A 16006-nucleotide genomic window follows, 5' to 3' on the forward strand; every position below is an offset into this window, starting at 1 on the left:
TAATGGTTAACATTTCCAGATTAGCCTGGGCAGAGGCAGCACAGGCAGCAATGCTGACTATATCAATGTGCGTGTGTTTACTTTCTGTGGTTACTCCCCATTTATTGACACCGCCCACGAGTGCCCGAAAGACCCACGGAATAGTATTTCTATTTTGTCCTTGAAACAGCATCCGTCCATTAAGGCTGCCTGGGTGATCGTGGCAGTTCCTCATTTCACCCGCATTCATGTCATTCCTTAAAAATAGTTCAGTCCCTTTTCGAGGCTCCGTCTCCTAGATTTATCCATTCGTAAAGCCCCTCCTTTCTCCCCACTCCTCTAAAGCAACCATCTTCATGTCACACGCCCCACAAAGCAGTACGCCGCGAAGCCCAAGTTCCAGTCCCGCTTTGCTTAGCTATTTGTTACTCCCCTCAGGCAGTTTGTGTTATTATTCCTGCCCAATTTCAGCCCTCGATTCTCTCTACAGCCATCACGCCCCGCTCTTTAGGATGCCATTTCTAGCTATAATTCGTCCACCTCACATTCTCCTTTTAAGCTTCCCTTCAAACACTATCTCTGACGCATTATTTTTTACAATCTCCGTCTTCCAGCCCCTTTCTGTTCTAAAAAGTGGATGTGTTGGTTCTAGTAAATTTGACCCGCATTTAAACCGGAAGAGAAACGATAAAAGGAAGCAGGGAATTATGACACGCATCCCCCATTGGTCAACTCCATAGAAATGCGAAATAAAATGTCCACAAGTGGCTCAGAGCAGGTGAGCGAGTTTACGTTGTTTAGACTTTGCAAAAACCCAGTCTCCTCCGTGGTGGCTGCCGCTTCATGCATACTTTGTGGGACTTTTGAGTTCATGGGTAGACCCGAGCCAGGGGTATGGCTCGGCTCTGGAGCCAAACACGAGCCGAGCCGTAAAAGAAGCACACGCAGGTTTTCCCTCCCCACTAAACAAAACCTGCCCATACCTGGAGTATTTTGTTCCAATTTCGCACAAAACGGTCAAAACAAAAACCTAATTTGGGGGTCGGGGGAAATGCTTGGCTTTAATTGGCAGTTGAGTGTTCGTGGTGCATAAACAGCTGAGGCTCCAGGAAACCATAGCTCTCAACTCACCCGCTTTTGGCGGGTGTCACCCGCCTTGCAAGCAGCTGAATCACCCGCCAAGTTCCTCATACGGCCATTTACTTCTATGGGCTCTCACCCGCCAAAAAGAAAATCGGGTGTTTTCACCCGCCTTGGTGGCACAAAAGGTTGGGAGATATGGGAAACTGACTACAAATAGTGGCATTTAAGTTTCCGTTGACATGGCATAACGTGGTCTAGCATCACGTGTCTACACTGTATTTTTGTCTACACCACAGATTCATTAACAAAACTGTTCAGACAACTCTGTCAGACATCAGATAATGGTTAGGCCTTATTAAAACGCTACTTCTGAGCCAACATTAACCTGAGGGTGGCACATGCAAATGTTTCTCCCTTTATCGGGCTTTATCAAGGCATTTACACAATCAAAACAACTGGTATAGACATAACCATTCTTCAAAGTGTTTTCACATTTTTTTCCTGATTGTTATTCTTGTACATATTTATAGATTTCTTGGGTGCTGACATAATGTCACTTTACAATATTGATATGTGCCTAAAGTACAGTTGCATCATTATACTCCTTAGAAGTAGGCTATGAGGCTGAGCACAATTCAGTGTAAAAGTTCTTTCAATTATTTTCCAAAATGCTTTGAAGAATGGTTATACATTGTGATGTAACAGTTTATTAAGAACACATTGATGGCAAAATTACTGTAACTAATACAACAGATTCTTATGTTTATACCAGTTTTTTTTTATTGTGTAAATGCCTTGATAAAGCCTGATAAAGGGAGAACCATTTGCACGTGCCACCATCATGTTAATGTTGGCTCAGAAGTAGCGTTCTAATAAAGCCTAACCATTACTTAGGACTAAAATCCAATAACAAATCTACATGGACACTGAATAAATCTATTTTTTACAAATAATGTCTTTGTTTTGACTTTCTATATTTCCGGCTCAGTGCTTTGTCCACATTGCTCTTATATTGAGACTCACTAAAATGAATATCAGTCTTAGTTAGGCTACTGCAGCAAGGATTCACATACACACTCCAGACCTATCCAATTCACTATAGAGCGGCACACAGGCATACTATTCGCTTTACTTTCCAAAACGGACAACAGATAACTTCATAGTTTACGTTACCAGCTTTAGGGCACACAATAACCACTATTGCAGCCAACTTGTTAAGTGTCTAAATCATACGAACGACTTTGCACAGTATAAAAGCCTTATAACAACACTACTCATTGTCCTACCTTTTCATATCTTCGTACCTCAACATTTCAACAAAACAACCTGGCTCTGGTGCCTCTACGCCTTCGTTAGTCCCTTCCCCCACCTCGTGCAGTGCAATGCGACCACAAGTATGGCAGAAGTTGTGCCACACAAGACCCTACAACATAGCATAGCCAAGAGGTTCACTCTTTCTAATGTGGGGCATAATTCTGCCTGACCCAGACACTTCTAGTGACTGGCAGCAGCAGTAAAGTAAATCACAGTTGGTTCTGCTGCAGTCTTTTCCGATATACAAACATATCTAGTGCCATGACAGGCTGGTGAGAATATATACTTTACAGTGAAATCAACTGCTATAGAACTGAGGTAGGGTCGGTACTACAGTGATTCAATTCTAGGTGACAAACTCTTGAGGAATCAGCAGAGAAGCTCAAGAGGATACTCAATTGTCCTTCAAAAAGTTAGATCAACCCTTTTGCAAGGAGGGGGCTTTTTATTTTTTAAATTGCATCAATTGAATCCCTTCTAGGGATTCCTAATTTTTCCAGAGAATGCAAAGTGAGGTTTCATTATTTGCCCAGGATCACACACTTTGGTTAAAAAAAAAAGTGAAGCCAAGATTGTAACTCGCTCTGCAAATTGCAATTTACTGTCTTATAATTTTCTTGCGAAGTACACAAAGCATAGCAAATCAATAAGACAATATAAGCTAAAAAATGTAACATTGTATCTTGTTTTGCCACACCCGGTGTTGAAGACTACACTTCCCAAAAATGCAAAGTAATGCAATCCTGAGAAATCGTCTTTTTGTATAATTGAAGAAATTGTTACATATTTGGCAGCTAAATGGAGCTTTGGTTTTTCAAGCATAACAAAATGTTCTGTAGATGACAGAGTGACACGTTAACAAAGTAATTGCCAAGCCCATGACAAGGTGATGGCTACTTAATGTGGTCAGTTTATCATTGGGGTCCTGTTCCTTCAAGAAAGCTCTGAGGAATTTCAGGGAGAGCAGGGAGGAACGCTCAGGACAAATAGCCCAATGGTGTTGTGTACGCATATCGTACACAACCCATACTTCACATTCCAATTTTTGGCAGCTATGACAAAGTAACATGAAATGATTTGATCAGGATAGCACAGTTTAGCTAAGAGGTCAATTTGGGATTTGAGCCAAGTCTGAATATTGCTATGTATCTTGTCACTCACTGGTCATTAGTACAAATGTATGTTTATATTTGTTTTTTAAGAGCTAAAATAGTACTGTGTTGATTGAGATAACTTAAAAAGTACATCAATTGCATTGTAAACATGCCTATAAATTGTTACAGAAACGCTAAGTAAAAAGAGAATGAATGGAAGACTAAAAGTACCAGAATGCAAAGTAATGGCAGTCTAAAACATTTCAGCTGGGCTTTGAAACTGATGGAGGCGAGGATTTTGAGGCCCCCAGGAGCAAGGCCTTAATATATATTCTCTCGCGCTCATAATTAAAAAAAAATGTGTCAAGACAGTTATGATAGGTTTAAAAAGGTATGCATTTGAGCTAATTTGCATACCCACAATGCCTTGCTGTTGTGGCTCAAAACTGGAGTTGAACTTCCAGCGATGGCTACTAGGTGGTGGTGTGTCCTCATCCATGTTAATGACCCTGTTTGAATGGGAGCCAAGTCCCATTTCTATTGTTGTTATTTTGTTGTGGGCTGTGCCTCACAGTATGCAGGAAGAGGCGGGGTCACCGCCTCAGGCGCCAGTTCTCGCGCCGATGATTAAAGAGATAAGAAGCCACTTGACCGGCTCCCACGTATTATTGTGTTTGCTTCATTTGCTCTGCCATATTGTTTTATTGCTGCTCCCGACTCCCGTCGGGACATAACAGGTGGTGTTGTGCATGCTACAAACCTGAAATGTGGCATGTGGGTACACAATGTAAAAGTATAAAAAACACATTTGTAAAAAATTCTTTAGTTGCATTTTTTTTTAATCGTTATGCAATGTGTAGCCCTGCCATATGGCTCTTTGCGCCATAGTTCTACGTTCACTGTTCCTAAAGTTCAGCAGTTCATGAAAATTTGAGCAGTTCATTGTTCCTGAACATTCACACTATCAGCATATTAGTGGCACTCACTTTTGAAGTCATGCGGATGACACAAAGCTGTGCTTTTGTAGTAATGCTGGTGACAGGAAACGGTGCATGTCTCTACAATAGTGTCCGCAATGACGTTGTCCGTCCCATCATGGCAAATCTCTGATGATAAATACAGGAACTTCATTTCCCACATAAGTTGATGAGGTGGCTGCCACCTCAAAAGTACGAAGCTTACATGCTTCCGCTGTACACGTACGGGTACAGCACTTCAAGCTTGCAGGCTTCAGCCCAAGGAATTATTGCTGTGCGAAGCACGGATACACCTGCTAGTAGCTTAAAGGAGACAACAATGACACATTTTGAAAGAGACCTTCAGTAACCAAGAAAGAGTATGCTTAAATTGTTTGTGATACCGCTAAAATCCTCCTGGAAGAAGGGTAAAAGTAATGATAGTCATCCAGACCACACATATTGTGGGATTTCTCTCAGAACTTCCATTCAACTTTCCTGCTACTCATGTCCATAGAGCTCATACTTTCTGAACCAATGCATCAGTAGTGTTCTTAAGTGAGAGAAAAAAGAAGTCTGATGAGATGAGTCGGTGGAGGAAAGATAATAACCCTGGACTTACAATTAGTTATAAGATGCAACTGCTCAAATACAAACAATTTAAAAGCTCCCATTATTCTGCTGTGATCGTTACCATTTGTAATGTTGCTCAAGAACAGTAAAGTTCTTTAATTTAATGTTGAAAGAATTCAAAATGGACTCAGTCGTGCTGAATCAACAATATCCTGACCGCTTGATGTAGATGGCCAGTCTCAGGCTCCTATTTTACCCTTCACCTCTTTCAGTCCAACTCGTTCACCATACTATCAGAGATGGACAACTCGCCATGCTACCGGCTCACTTCAGGAATCTTGACCAGCCAGAATGATTATTTAAAAAAAAAACACTTTGTATTGTTTTTCAAGATAAATAGTGCAAAAACAATACATTTGTTACGTCACATGTTTCTGTCATTGTGACTGTTATTACCATCCCACCAGCCAGAATTATTAAAAAGATTCAACATGTGGTGGTGTCAGATCTCTGCCGAAAACACAATAGCTCCTTCGAGTCAGGGGTTTTTCCCTGACTGTTTAAAAATAGCTGCATTGACACCCCTTTTAGTACAAAAAACCTTTAGAGCCTTGTGATTTTGCAAATTACCGGCCCATCACCCTGCTTCCATATCCAAGCAAACTGATGGAAGTGTGTCACAATTGCAAGCCTTTGTAGAAGAACATGATCTCTTAGGTTATGTGCAGGCCGTGTTTTGTCATATTCGTCGCCTGGTGGACGCTGGGGATTCTGATTTTGCTGGACCTCTCGGCCGCCTCCGACATCGTTGACCATTCTATCTTACTGCCTGGCTATATAACATAGGGGTTAGAGACATAGTTCTGGCCTGGCTGACCTTCTTTCTTCTGGGAAGATGGCAGTCTGTTGCATCTCCCCCTTTTGAATCCTCCAAATTGCCCATCACAAATGGTATCCTTAAAGGCTCTCCTATTTGTCCATTATTGATTAATTTGTCTACTAGACCGTTGGCAGATTTATTTGGGCTTTTGGAACAACATTTTTAATTTACATGGACGATACGCAACTGATTTTCCACCTTGGGCACCAAGATGGACAGAAGGCTGACTGTTTCAAGGAATGTCTGGAACAGGCCAGCCTTTGGATGAATGCCAACCATCGGAAATGTAATAATCCGAAAATGGAGACTCTATGTCAAGCTGAGATGTTCGTGATGATTGTGTACCTGTTTTCCTTGATGTGGATCTTGTTGAGGCCGCCAGACTGCAGTCTTCCGAACGATGAGTGTGTGACTCGGGGAACCCGCCTCTCCACCACCCAAATGGCACAGGGTGGAGGATGGGCAGACTCCCAGCGCCACGGAAAGCACTCTCCCGATTAACGTGACGATGGGACTGTGCAAGCACAGACAGGAGAGGCTACGATCAGTCTGAAGTGTCGTAACAAGGCGAGATCCAAGTAGAAGGTCGATGCACCAAGCTGCAGGCTGACTTCGGATAGCTGGTAAGAAGATGGAGCACCAATGCACCAGGCTGAGACTGACTGGAAAAGGGGAACCAGATTGGGAACGAGCCAAAGGTCCCAGGGGAATTCAGGGGGGACCCTTGAACCCGCAAGGCGCAGGGCAGAGCAAGGAACCGAGGTACTGAAACAGGGACCAGAGAGACCCAAAAGACCTAGAGCTAACTGGACCCCCTCAAGCAGACAAAAGGGTAAGTAAGCAATAGGGCCCTAAGTGGAATAGGGTACCAGCAGGACAAGTAGGACAGGATACCCAGGAAGGCAGTAGGCAAGGCAAGTAGGACAGGCAGGGCAAGTAGGTCAGACAGGGCAAGTAGGTCAGGCAGGGCAGGTAGGTCAGGCAGGGCAAGTAGGTCAGGCAGGGCAAGTAGGCAGGCAGGGCAAGTAGGCAGGGTGCCCAGGTTGGCAGTTGGTAGTAGGCTGGGCAAGTAGGTCTGGCAGGGCAAGTAGATCAGGCAGGGCAAGTAGGTCAGGATTCCCAGACAGGCTGTAGGCAGGGCAGGATAGCAGGAAGCTAGTTTTACAAGAAAACCAGGAGCGAGCAACACGAACGAAGCTTCCGCGTTGAGACGCGATTTGCTTCTGTTGCCGCTTCCTTTTATGGGCCGCCGGCGCCCGCGAGGCCTGAAACGCAAGCCGTTTCACCCTCGAGCGCCGGCGGACCCAAAACGAGGCTTGGAAGGCGAACCCTTCCCGATGCACTAGCCTGATCTACGGCGCATGCGCGAGACTGAGACAGTGGTCTCCCGCGCATGCGCCGTAGCCCACCAACAGCGGTTCCTGACGCTCTCCTCCTGGCGGCTCCCCAGACGCGAAAGCGCGGGTAGATCCGCCAGGAAGGAGAAGGAAGAGCGGTCGCCCTGGACCTCGGTCTCCCCCGAAGTGGCGTGACACTATGTTCCCTCCCCGGAAGACCCGGAGCCCCGGGTTTCCAAGGAAACCGATCATAGAACTTCCGCACTAAGCGGGAGGCATGCACATGCTGATGAGGCTCCCAAGTGCGATCACAAGCTGGATACCCCTTCCAATCCACCAAGAATTGGAGCACCCCCCTATGATAGCGGGCATCGCAAATCTCTTGTACCTCAAATTCTGGAACCCCTTGGACTATGACAGAGGCAGGGCGAGGACAGGACCGACCATAGGAATCTGCTACATAGGGTTTCAAAAGGGAGACATGAAAAACAGGGTGTACATGCCAAGAGGGAGGTAACTGAAGACGGAAAGCCACAGAGGATAGTCGTTCGGTTATCGTGAAAGGACCAAAATACCGGGGGGCCAGTTTAACCGGTAAATTGCGTAAAGGCAGATTTTTGGAGGACAGCCACACCTTATGCCCTACTTGTAAATCTGGTTCCGGACTCCTTTTCCTGTCAGCCTGGGCCTTTATCCGTTCCTTCGCTCTCTTCAGGATATCATATGCCAATTCTTGTTGTCGTTGTATATTGGAGACCAAGGCATCAGCAGATGGTACGGTACTAGTGGGCACAGGATGGAACGGCACCAATTTGGGATGTTGACCAGTAGAACAAAAGAATGGACTGATTCCGATGGAGGCATGAATGGTGTTGTTGTAGGATACTTCAGCGAGATCCAAGCATGCCTTCCAGTTGGACTGAGTGGCGTTGGAAAAACAACGGAGGTACTCCTCCAAGGTCTGATTAGTCCTTTCTGTAAGACCGTTGGTCTGTGGATGATAACCAGAACTCAACGCTCTACGTACACCTAGATGATTACACACCTTGTTCCAAAAGGCAGAAAGGTATTGAGAACCACGATCCGAGATTATCTTTTCTGGAAGGCCATGTAATCGATAGATTTCGTGGAGAAAGACGGAAGCCATCTGAGCAGCCGTAGGGATTCTGTGGAATGGAATGAAGTGGGCATATTTAGTAAAACTGTCGACCACAACCATGATGCAAGTGTACCCGTCAGAGGGAGGTAGTTCAACCACGAAATCAGTGGCGATAGTATGCCATGGGTATGGTGCCAATTCAGTGGGTACCAGTAAACCCAGAGGTCGTCTTCTTGGAACTTTACATTGAGCACAGACGGGACAACTCTCGATGAATCCCTTAACCTCGGTAGCCCACCTTGGCCACCAGTATTGTCGAGAAATCAGTTCACATGTTGCTCTCACCCCTCGATGCCCACCAATGGGAGAGCCATGTAACCCATGTAATATGCCTTCACGAACCGAACCCTCGGGAATGTAAAGCCTCTTCCGAAAAAACAGGAGTCCATCATGTTCCGATACGAACTTGCGCCGAAGAATGACCGGTCTTTCAGGATCCGTCCTGGTGGCGTCAGCGATGGTTTGTAGGTGAGAGGACAAGGTCAATAAGAAATGTTGTGGGGAAAGCAGAGGCTGATCCACACTGGGCGTTTCTTCCCCTTTCTCCAGGGATCGTGAGAGAGCATCCGCTTTCAGGTTAGCTGTTCCCGGAATGTAAGTGACGTGAAATACAAAAGGGGAGAAAAAGAAGGCCCACCTAGCCTGTCGGGGTGTTCGGCATTGCAGGGAGCGTAGATACTGCAAATTGCGATGATCGGTACGTACTTCCACCGAAAAACGGGCTCCGAGTAGATGATGCCTCCATTCCTCGAACGCGGTTTTTATAGCCAACAGTTCTAACTCGATAACGGCATAGTTTCTTTCACTGGGACTCAGCTTGCGCGAGAAGTAGGCCACCGGATGTTCAACTGAGGTTTCTGGATCTTTCTGCAGAAGAACTGCACCCACAGCAAAGTTCGATGCGTCCGCTTCTACGATGAAAGGTAGATCGTCCTGAGGATGGCGCAGAATGGGGGCGACCATAAAGGCCGACTTCAAGGTGTCGAATGCCTGGGAAGCGAGAGAATCCCACCTGAAAGTGATCTTACTGCTGGTCAGACGGGTAAGAGGCGCTGAAATTTGAGAGAACAGTGGTATAAAGCGCCTGTAGAAGTTTGCGAATCCCAAAAAGCGTTGCAGAGATTTTACATCATGGGGTTGAGTCCACTCCTGTATGGCTTGTAATTTCTTGGGGTCCATTTCAATCCCATCCTGATTGATCACAAATCCCAAAAACTCAATGCTGGACAAGTGAAAACTGCATTTCTCAGCCTTTGCGAATAGGTGATTGGAAGATAAGCGTAGAAGGACCTCACGAACATGTTTTACATGGTCTTCAATGGATCTGGAAAAAACCAGGATATCGTCCAGATATATCCAGACCGACAGACCAATGAGATCGCTAAAGATGTTGTCCATTAACCGTTGGAAAACGGCCGGGGCGTTGCACAAACCGAACGGCATGACTTTATACTCGAAATGGCCAAATGATGTCTTGAAAGCCGTTTTCCATTCGTCCCCGTTCTTGATACGTACCAGATGGTACGCTCCACGTAAATCCAGTTTAGTGAAGATCCGGGCAGTATGTAAAGTATCCAGGATGGTGCGTATCAAAGGGAGAGGATACCGATCTTTAGCTGTTATTTCGTTGAGTTCACGATAATCAACACAAGGTCTCAAGGTGCCTTCCTTCTTCTTCACAAAAAATAAAGGAAACCCCGCAGGAGACTTAGACGGAACAATGTACCCTTTTCGTAAGCAATCCGATAAGTAATCCCGTAGCACTTGTTTCTCCTCCCGTGTTAAAGCGTATAGTTTCCCATGAGGCACCACGCAGTCAGGTAACAACTCGATTGAACAATCAAACGGGCGATGCGGTGGTAGAGGTATATCGCCCGGTTCAGAAAACACATGGCCAAACTCGGCGTAGTCCTGAGGAACATGAGAGACAGAACACACACGGACCCCGTTTCCGTTAGGATTCAAGGGGGTCGATGGAGCCCGAGTTGGCGTAGGCACACAGCATTTCTGAGTGCAGACAGCAGAGGAAAAGGTCAGTGTGTGCTTTCTCCAGTCGATCACCGGGTTATGGTATTGTAGCCAAGGTAATCCCAAAACCACTTTGTAGGTAGGAGACTTTATGACGTCCAAAGCGAGTTCCTCATGATGGTTGGCGATCCGAAGAGATAGACCCACTGTGGATTGCAGGACAGGGCCCGAGGACAGAGGATTTCCGTCGATGACTTGCACGGACAGAGCAGTGGCTCTGGACAGGAGCGGAATCTGATTCACAGAAGCAAAAGTTTCATCTATATAATTGCCGGAAGCCCCGCTATCCAGCAGAGCAAACACCTCCACACTTCTGCCGGGTAACTTGATTCGAATCTTCAGAGTCTGTAGTACCGCAGGTTGCATAGGATGTAGAACCGAACAAAACGCGGAAAGGACTGAAGAGAGAGAGGGACCTGTCGCAGCCTTCCCAACACACGACAGGTCCTCTAGTTTTCCGCCTTTTTCTTCTGAGACCGTAGAGGGCATGTACCCAGGAAATGCCCAGCAGCTCCACAATAGAGACATAGACGTAAAGTTCTTCTCCGTCTTCTCTCTTCCTCTGATAAAGGACCCCTCATAGCCCCTAGTTGCATAGGTTCTGGTCCAGGTTCAGTAGACCCGAAGGATCCGGCAGGTAAACCGGTTGTCCTGGAACTGCCCCTCTCGAACCGACGTCTCTCTGCCTTCCGTTCCGCCAGTCTCTGATCAATACGAAGCACCTGCTCAATTAGTAGTTGAAGAGTCTCGGGTTCGGGTATATGGAGTAACTCGTCCTTATACTCTTCCCTCAGCCCACGGCGAAACAGTGTCTTTTGTGTGATTTCCGGCCATTGGGAATCGGTTGCCAGCAGACGGAATCGACTGATGTATGTAATTACGTCGACGTTCCCCTGTTTTAGATCCATCAACTGGTTCTGCGCAGCGGAGGCCAGGTTGGGGGTCTGAAAAACCTCAAGAAATGCTTTTTCGAAAGCTGCAAAGTCGTTCAGGATTGGGCTATTGGTAACCACAAACGGAGTTGCCCAGGCCAGAGCATTGCCCGTCAAATTACCCAAGATATAACCAATCTTGGCCTTGTCGTTATTGAAATGCGTCGATCTAAAAAGAAAATGGATTCGACAATGATTACAGAATTCTGCTACTCGTCGTGGGTCTCCGTCGAACTTGATAGGCGTTGTGTGTGCCAATGATCCTTCCACCTGTGAGGTACTTGGAACCCCTTGGGTTATCATCTGGCGTAGGGTCTGGTTCTCCTGGCGTAAGGCGATCATCTCTGCCCTGAGTGCTTGTAACTCATTCTGCACTTCTTGCGAATCTTCCATCTCAAGGTCTGAAGGCACGCGTCTCAATCTGTCAAGCTGAGATGTTCGTGATGATTGTGTACCTGTTTTCCTTGATGTGGATCTTGTTGAGGCCGCCAGACTGCAGTCTTCCGAACGATGAGTGTGTGACTCGGGGAACCCGCCTCTCCACCACCCAAATGGCACAGGGTGGAGGATGGGCAGACTCCCAGCGCCACGGAAAGCACTCTCCCGATTAACGTGACGATGGGACTGTGCAAGCACAGACAGGAGAGGCTACGATCAGTCTGAAGTGTCGTAACAAGGCGAGATCCAAGTAGAAGGTCGATGCACCAAGCTGCAGGCTGACTTTGGATAGCTGGTAAGAAGATGGAGCACCAATGCACCAGGCTGAGACTGACTGGAAAAGGGGAACCAGATTGGGAACGAGCCAAAGGTCCCAGGGGAATTCAGGGGGGACCCTTGAACCCGCAAGGCGCAGGGCAGAGCAAGGAACCGAGGTACTGAAACAGGGACCAGAGAGACCCAAAAGACCTAGAGCTAACTGGACCCCCTCAAGCAGACAAAAGGGTAAGTAAGCAATAGGGCCCTAAGTGGAATAGGGTACCAGCAGGACAAGTAGGACAGGATACCCAGGAAGGCAGTAGGCAAGGCAAGTAGGACAGGCAGGGCAAGTAGGTCAGGCAGGGCAAGTAGGTCAGGCAGGGCAGGTAGGTCAGGCAGGGCAAGTAGGTCAGGCAGGGCAAGTAGGCAGGCAGGGCAAGTAGGCAGGGTGCCCAGGTTGGCAGTTGGTAGTAGGCTGGGCAAGTAGGTCTGGCAGGGCAAGTAGATCAGGCAGGGCAAGTAGGTCAGGATTCCCAGACAGGCTGTAGGCAGGGCAGGATAGCAGGAAGCTAGTTTTACAAGAAAACCAGGAGCGAGCAACACGAACGAAGCTTCCGCGTTGAGACGCGATTTGCTTCTGTTGCCGCTTCCTTTTATGGGCCGCCGGCGCCCGCGAGGCCTGAAACGCAAGCCGTTTCACCCTCGAGCGCCGGCGGACCCAAAACGAGGCTTGGAAGGCGAACCCTTCCCGATGCACTAGCCTGATCTACGGCGCATGCGCGAGACTGAGACAGTGGTCTCCCGCGCATGCGCCGTAGCCCACCAACAGCGGTTCCTGACGCTCTCCTCCTGGCGGCTCCCCAGACGCGAAAGCGCGGGTAGATCCGCCAGGAAGGAGAAGGAAGAGCGGTCGCCCTGGACCTCGGTCTCCCCCGAAGTGGCGTGACACTCTATTATATGCTGCTTCCTCTTCAGTGTCTGGAGATCCCAACCATTGGGCAGAGGAACTCTGGCTCAGTAGACTTGGACCGTTTCCTGTTCCATTTAAAAAAAAAAAAAGTTGAGGATTTGGCTGGGCCCTTTGCTTGCTTTCCCTAGACTATCAGATCATATCAGTAAGGCTGCCTATACGTGCTTTTCTCACCTGCATATGTTATAAACATTTGGACAATTTTTCCACACAAGATCCAGTTTGTAAATGCCTCCAAAGCCAGTTGCCTCGGTTTTTGTAATGCTGCTTATTTGGGTTTGCCTAATTAAACTTTCTATAAGCTGCAGACAGTGCAGAATGCTGCCGTCCTTTCATTTGGGACAGAGGGCTCACATTTTGTTTGCTTTGCAGTATTTCATTGGTTACTGATTGAGCGATGCATCCAGTTTAAAACCCTGTGCCTGATGCACAAGTCCTTCTATGGTCAAACTTATTTATTTAGAGATAGTTTGTAATGAACATAACGATCGCAATTGCTGCATTCTTCCTCTTCCGGTCTTCTGGTTGGACTGAAACTTAACTTGGTCAGATGGGGGTTGTGCGTTCTCATTTCTCTCTGTCAATCGTTGGAACGCTTGACAAGTGCAGCTCTTTTTGATTTAAGGCGGAAGCTAAAATGCATCTTTTTCCACACTGCTGTTCTGGTTTGGTCCACCACCCTAGCTATTCTGTTTTTTCTCTATTCTAGCACCCAGATGCCTTTTCAAGACTATTTTAGTTGAGCTTTATAAGCACTTCATACCATCCCAGACTCTGACCCATATCAGTCGAAGTAATTAAAAAAGCGGGCCACTGATGCCGAAGGGTTGCTACTACAGTACCTACTTCATAATCACTGAAGAGAAGGAGGATCTAAACCAGGGGGCATGACATCGCTCCCCAAAATATCCTCCTCGGACTAAGTACCCAAACCCTACATAATGTCTTCAGAAAGTTAGACCACTGTACTGTTGCAGGATAATCATCCGAACCAATGCAGGAGCCCTAACCCATTGCCCTCCATGCTACACCCTCGTAGTGTGCTGGTACAGGTTGGAGTAAGTTCGTTGGAACCTCATGTTCAAGTAGTTTACTCTCATCTTCGCGTTACATAGAACGGGATACTCGAGGAACATTCACCATTGATCCACCACCTTTAAGACGCCGGCACCCACCTACGTACATGGAACACCGAATACAGCTTCACGGCAACGTTCTACATGCCATTATGGCATCCATCCACTACAGTATGCAGCTAAAGGCAAGACAGGACACCTCTCTCATACCATGTCTTGTGGACATGGCACCATACCAGAGGGACGGGGAAGAAGAAAATCCCATGAGGGGAGGGTAACCGTCCGAGAAATCTGCTTCAAAAGTGTCGCTGCACCCTGTTCATCCTTGGTACCAAAAAAACCTGCCAACAGCTCCTACTTAGAGTGCATCGTAATGAAAGCTCATTAGAAGGCTTTTTATGTGTTGTAGTTACTACATGGACGTTGTGTTACAACCACAAACATGTACATAAGAAAACATTTCAGAAACCAGAGCAGACCTGTGAGCGGTTGGCTTGCACTAGATAGAAATTTTAAAATGTACCAACCAGTCCTACAGATATGTGGCATGGCAGCCACTCCTACTGTATAAGCACAGATAAATAATCCCAAAAAGAGAGTAAATATGCTCCCAACAGCTTAGGAAGCAGGCTCTTAAGAGCCTGGCCCCTGCTTCCACCCACACTGTTCCACAGGCATTTGCGTCAGTGGTGCCATCAGACCAGTGTCCCAGGGAGGAGCCCTGTTACTACTGTACATTCTGAAGAGGAACCTAAAGGTGAAAATGCAAAGGTCTTCAAAACAATTAAAATATCTATTTCCCATGATTTGTGGCATATTTGAATTGTTGTAAATTAAAATCTATAAATGAAATAAATAACTATTTCTTAAACAAAAAAATCACCACATGCTATGGAACATACTTTTTGTTTCTACCTAAGAAATCATTGTGCAACCAAGTTCAAAAAACCTGGAGTGAAATATGTCCACTTTAACATTTTGGGGGTAATTCATAGAATGCAGCGCACAAGTGGCGCACGCGGCTGGCGCACAGTGTGCGCGTGCGAATCCCTGCGCCAGCCGCGTGCGCTAAAATCCATTTCCGCGCACAGCGTATTCATGGATTCCAGCCACCAAAACCAGCCGTGGCGCACAGTGGCGCAGCGACCCTGCAGCAGCACCAGTTACGCCCCCAAGAACGCCTCTTGCGCAGGGAAAAGCCATCAAAATCCCCAATCCAGCGCAAAGGGCTGCGCTAACCCTGTACCAGCACGGCAAGCGGGCTATGTGTATCACTCGGGTGCGTGGGAAGTTCCTCACGCGATTGGCCCCGTGCGAGCAGGGTACGCGTATTTCAGGGGTGCGCGGGAAGTTCCACACGCAATTGCCGCAGGGTACGTGTATTTCAGGGGTGCGTGGGAAGTTCCACACGCGATTTCAGCAGGGTATGTGTATTTCAGGGGTGCGCGGGAAGTTCCACACGCGATTGGCCCCGTGCGAGCAGGGTACGTGTATTTCAGGGGTGCGCGGGAAGTTCCACACGTGATTTCAGCAGGGTACGTGTATTTCAGGGGTGCGCGGGAAGTTCCACACGCGATTGGCCCCGTGTGAGCAGGGTACGCGTATTTCAGGGGTGCGCGGGAAGTTCCACACGCGATTCCAGCAGGGTACGTGTATTTCAGGGGTGCGCGGGAAGTTCCACACGCGATTTCAGCAGGGTACTCGTATTTCAGGGATGCGCGGGAAGTTCCACACGCGATTTCAGCAGGGTACGTGTATTCCAGGGTGCGGGGGAAGTTTCATACGCGACATCAGCAGGGTACGTGTATTTCAGGGGTGCGCGGGAAGTTCCACACGCGATTGGCCCCGTGCGAGCAGGGTACGTGTATTTCAGGGGTGCGCTGGAAGTTCCACACGCGATTGCCGCAGGGTACGTGTATTTCAGGGGTG

General features: G+C 47.4%; 1 protein-coding gene across 3 annotated transcripts in view; it reads left to right on the plus strand.

The window, feature by feature from the left end:
• The first annotated feature begins 471 nt into the window (after positions 1–471).
• LOC138581406 (E3 SUMO-protein ligase ZBED1-like) overlaps positions 472–16006 on the plus strand; it is a 161005-nt gene continuing 145470 nt past the window's right edge. For all 3 annotated transcript variants that reach the window (XM_069652721.1, XM_069652719.1, XM_069652720.1), the window contains exon 1: positions 472–757. Coding sequence is in view for 2 of the 3 variants with exons in the window: in XM_069652719.1 (XP_069508820.1) it covers positions 722–757 (36 nt within the window). In the remaining variant the exon portion in view is untranslated. The remainder of the gene's footprint in view (positions 758–16006) is intronic.

Source organism: Ambystoma mexicanum, chromosome 3p (assembly GCF_040938575.1).
Source record: "Ambystoma mexicanum isolate Mex_15411 chromosome 3p, UKY_AmexF1_1, whole genome shotgun sequence".
In the NCBI taxonomy this organism is placed as follows: Eukaryota; Metazoa; Chordata; class Amphibia; order Caudata; family Ambystomatidae; genus Ambystoma; species Ambystoma mexicanum.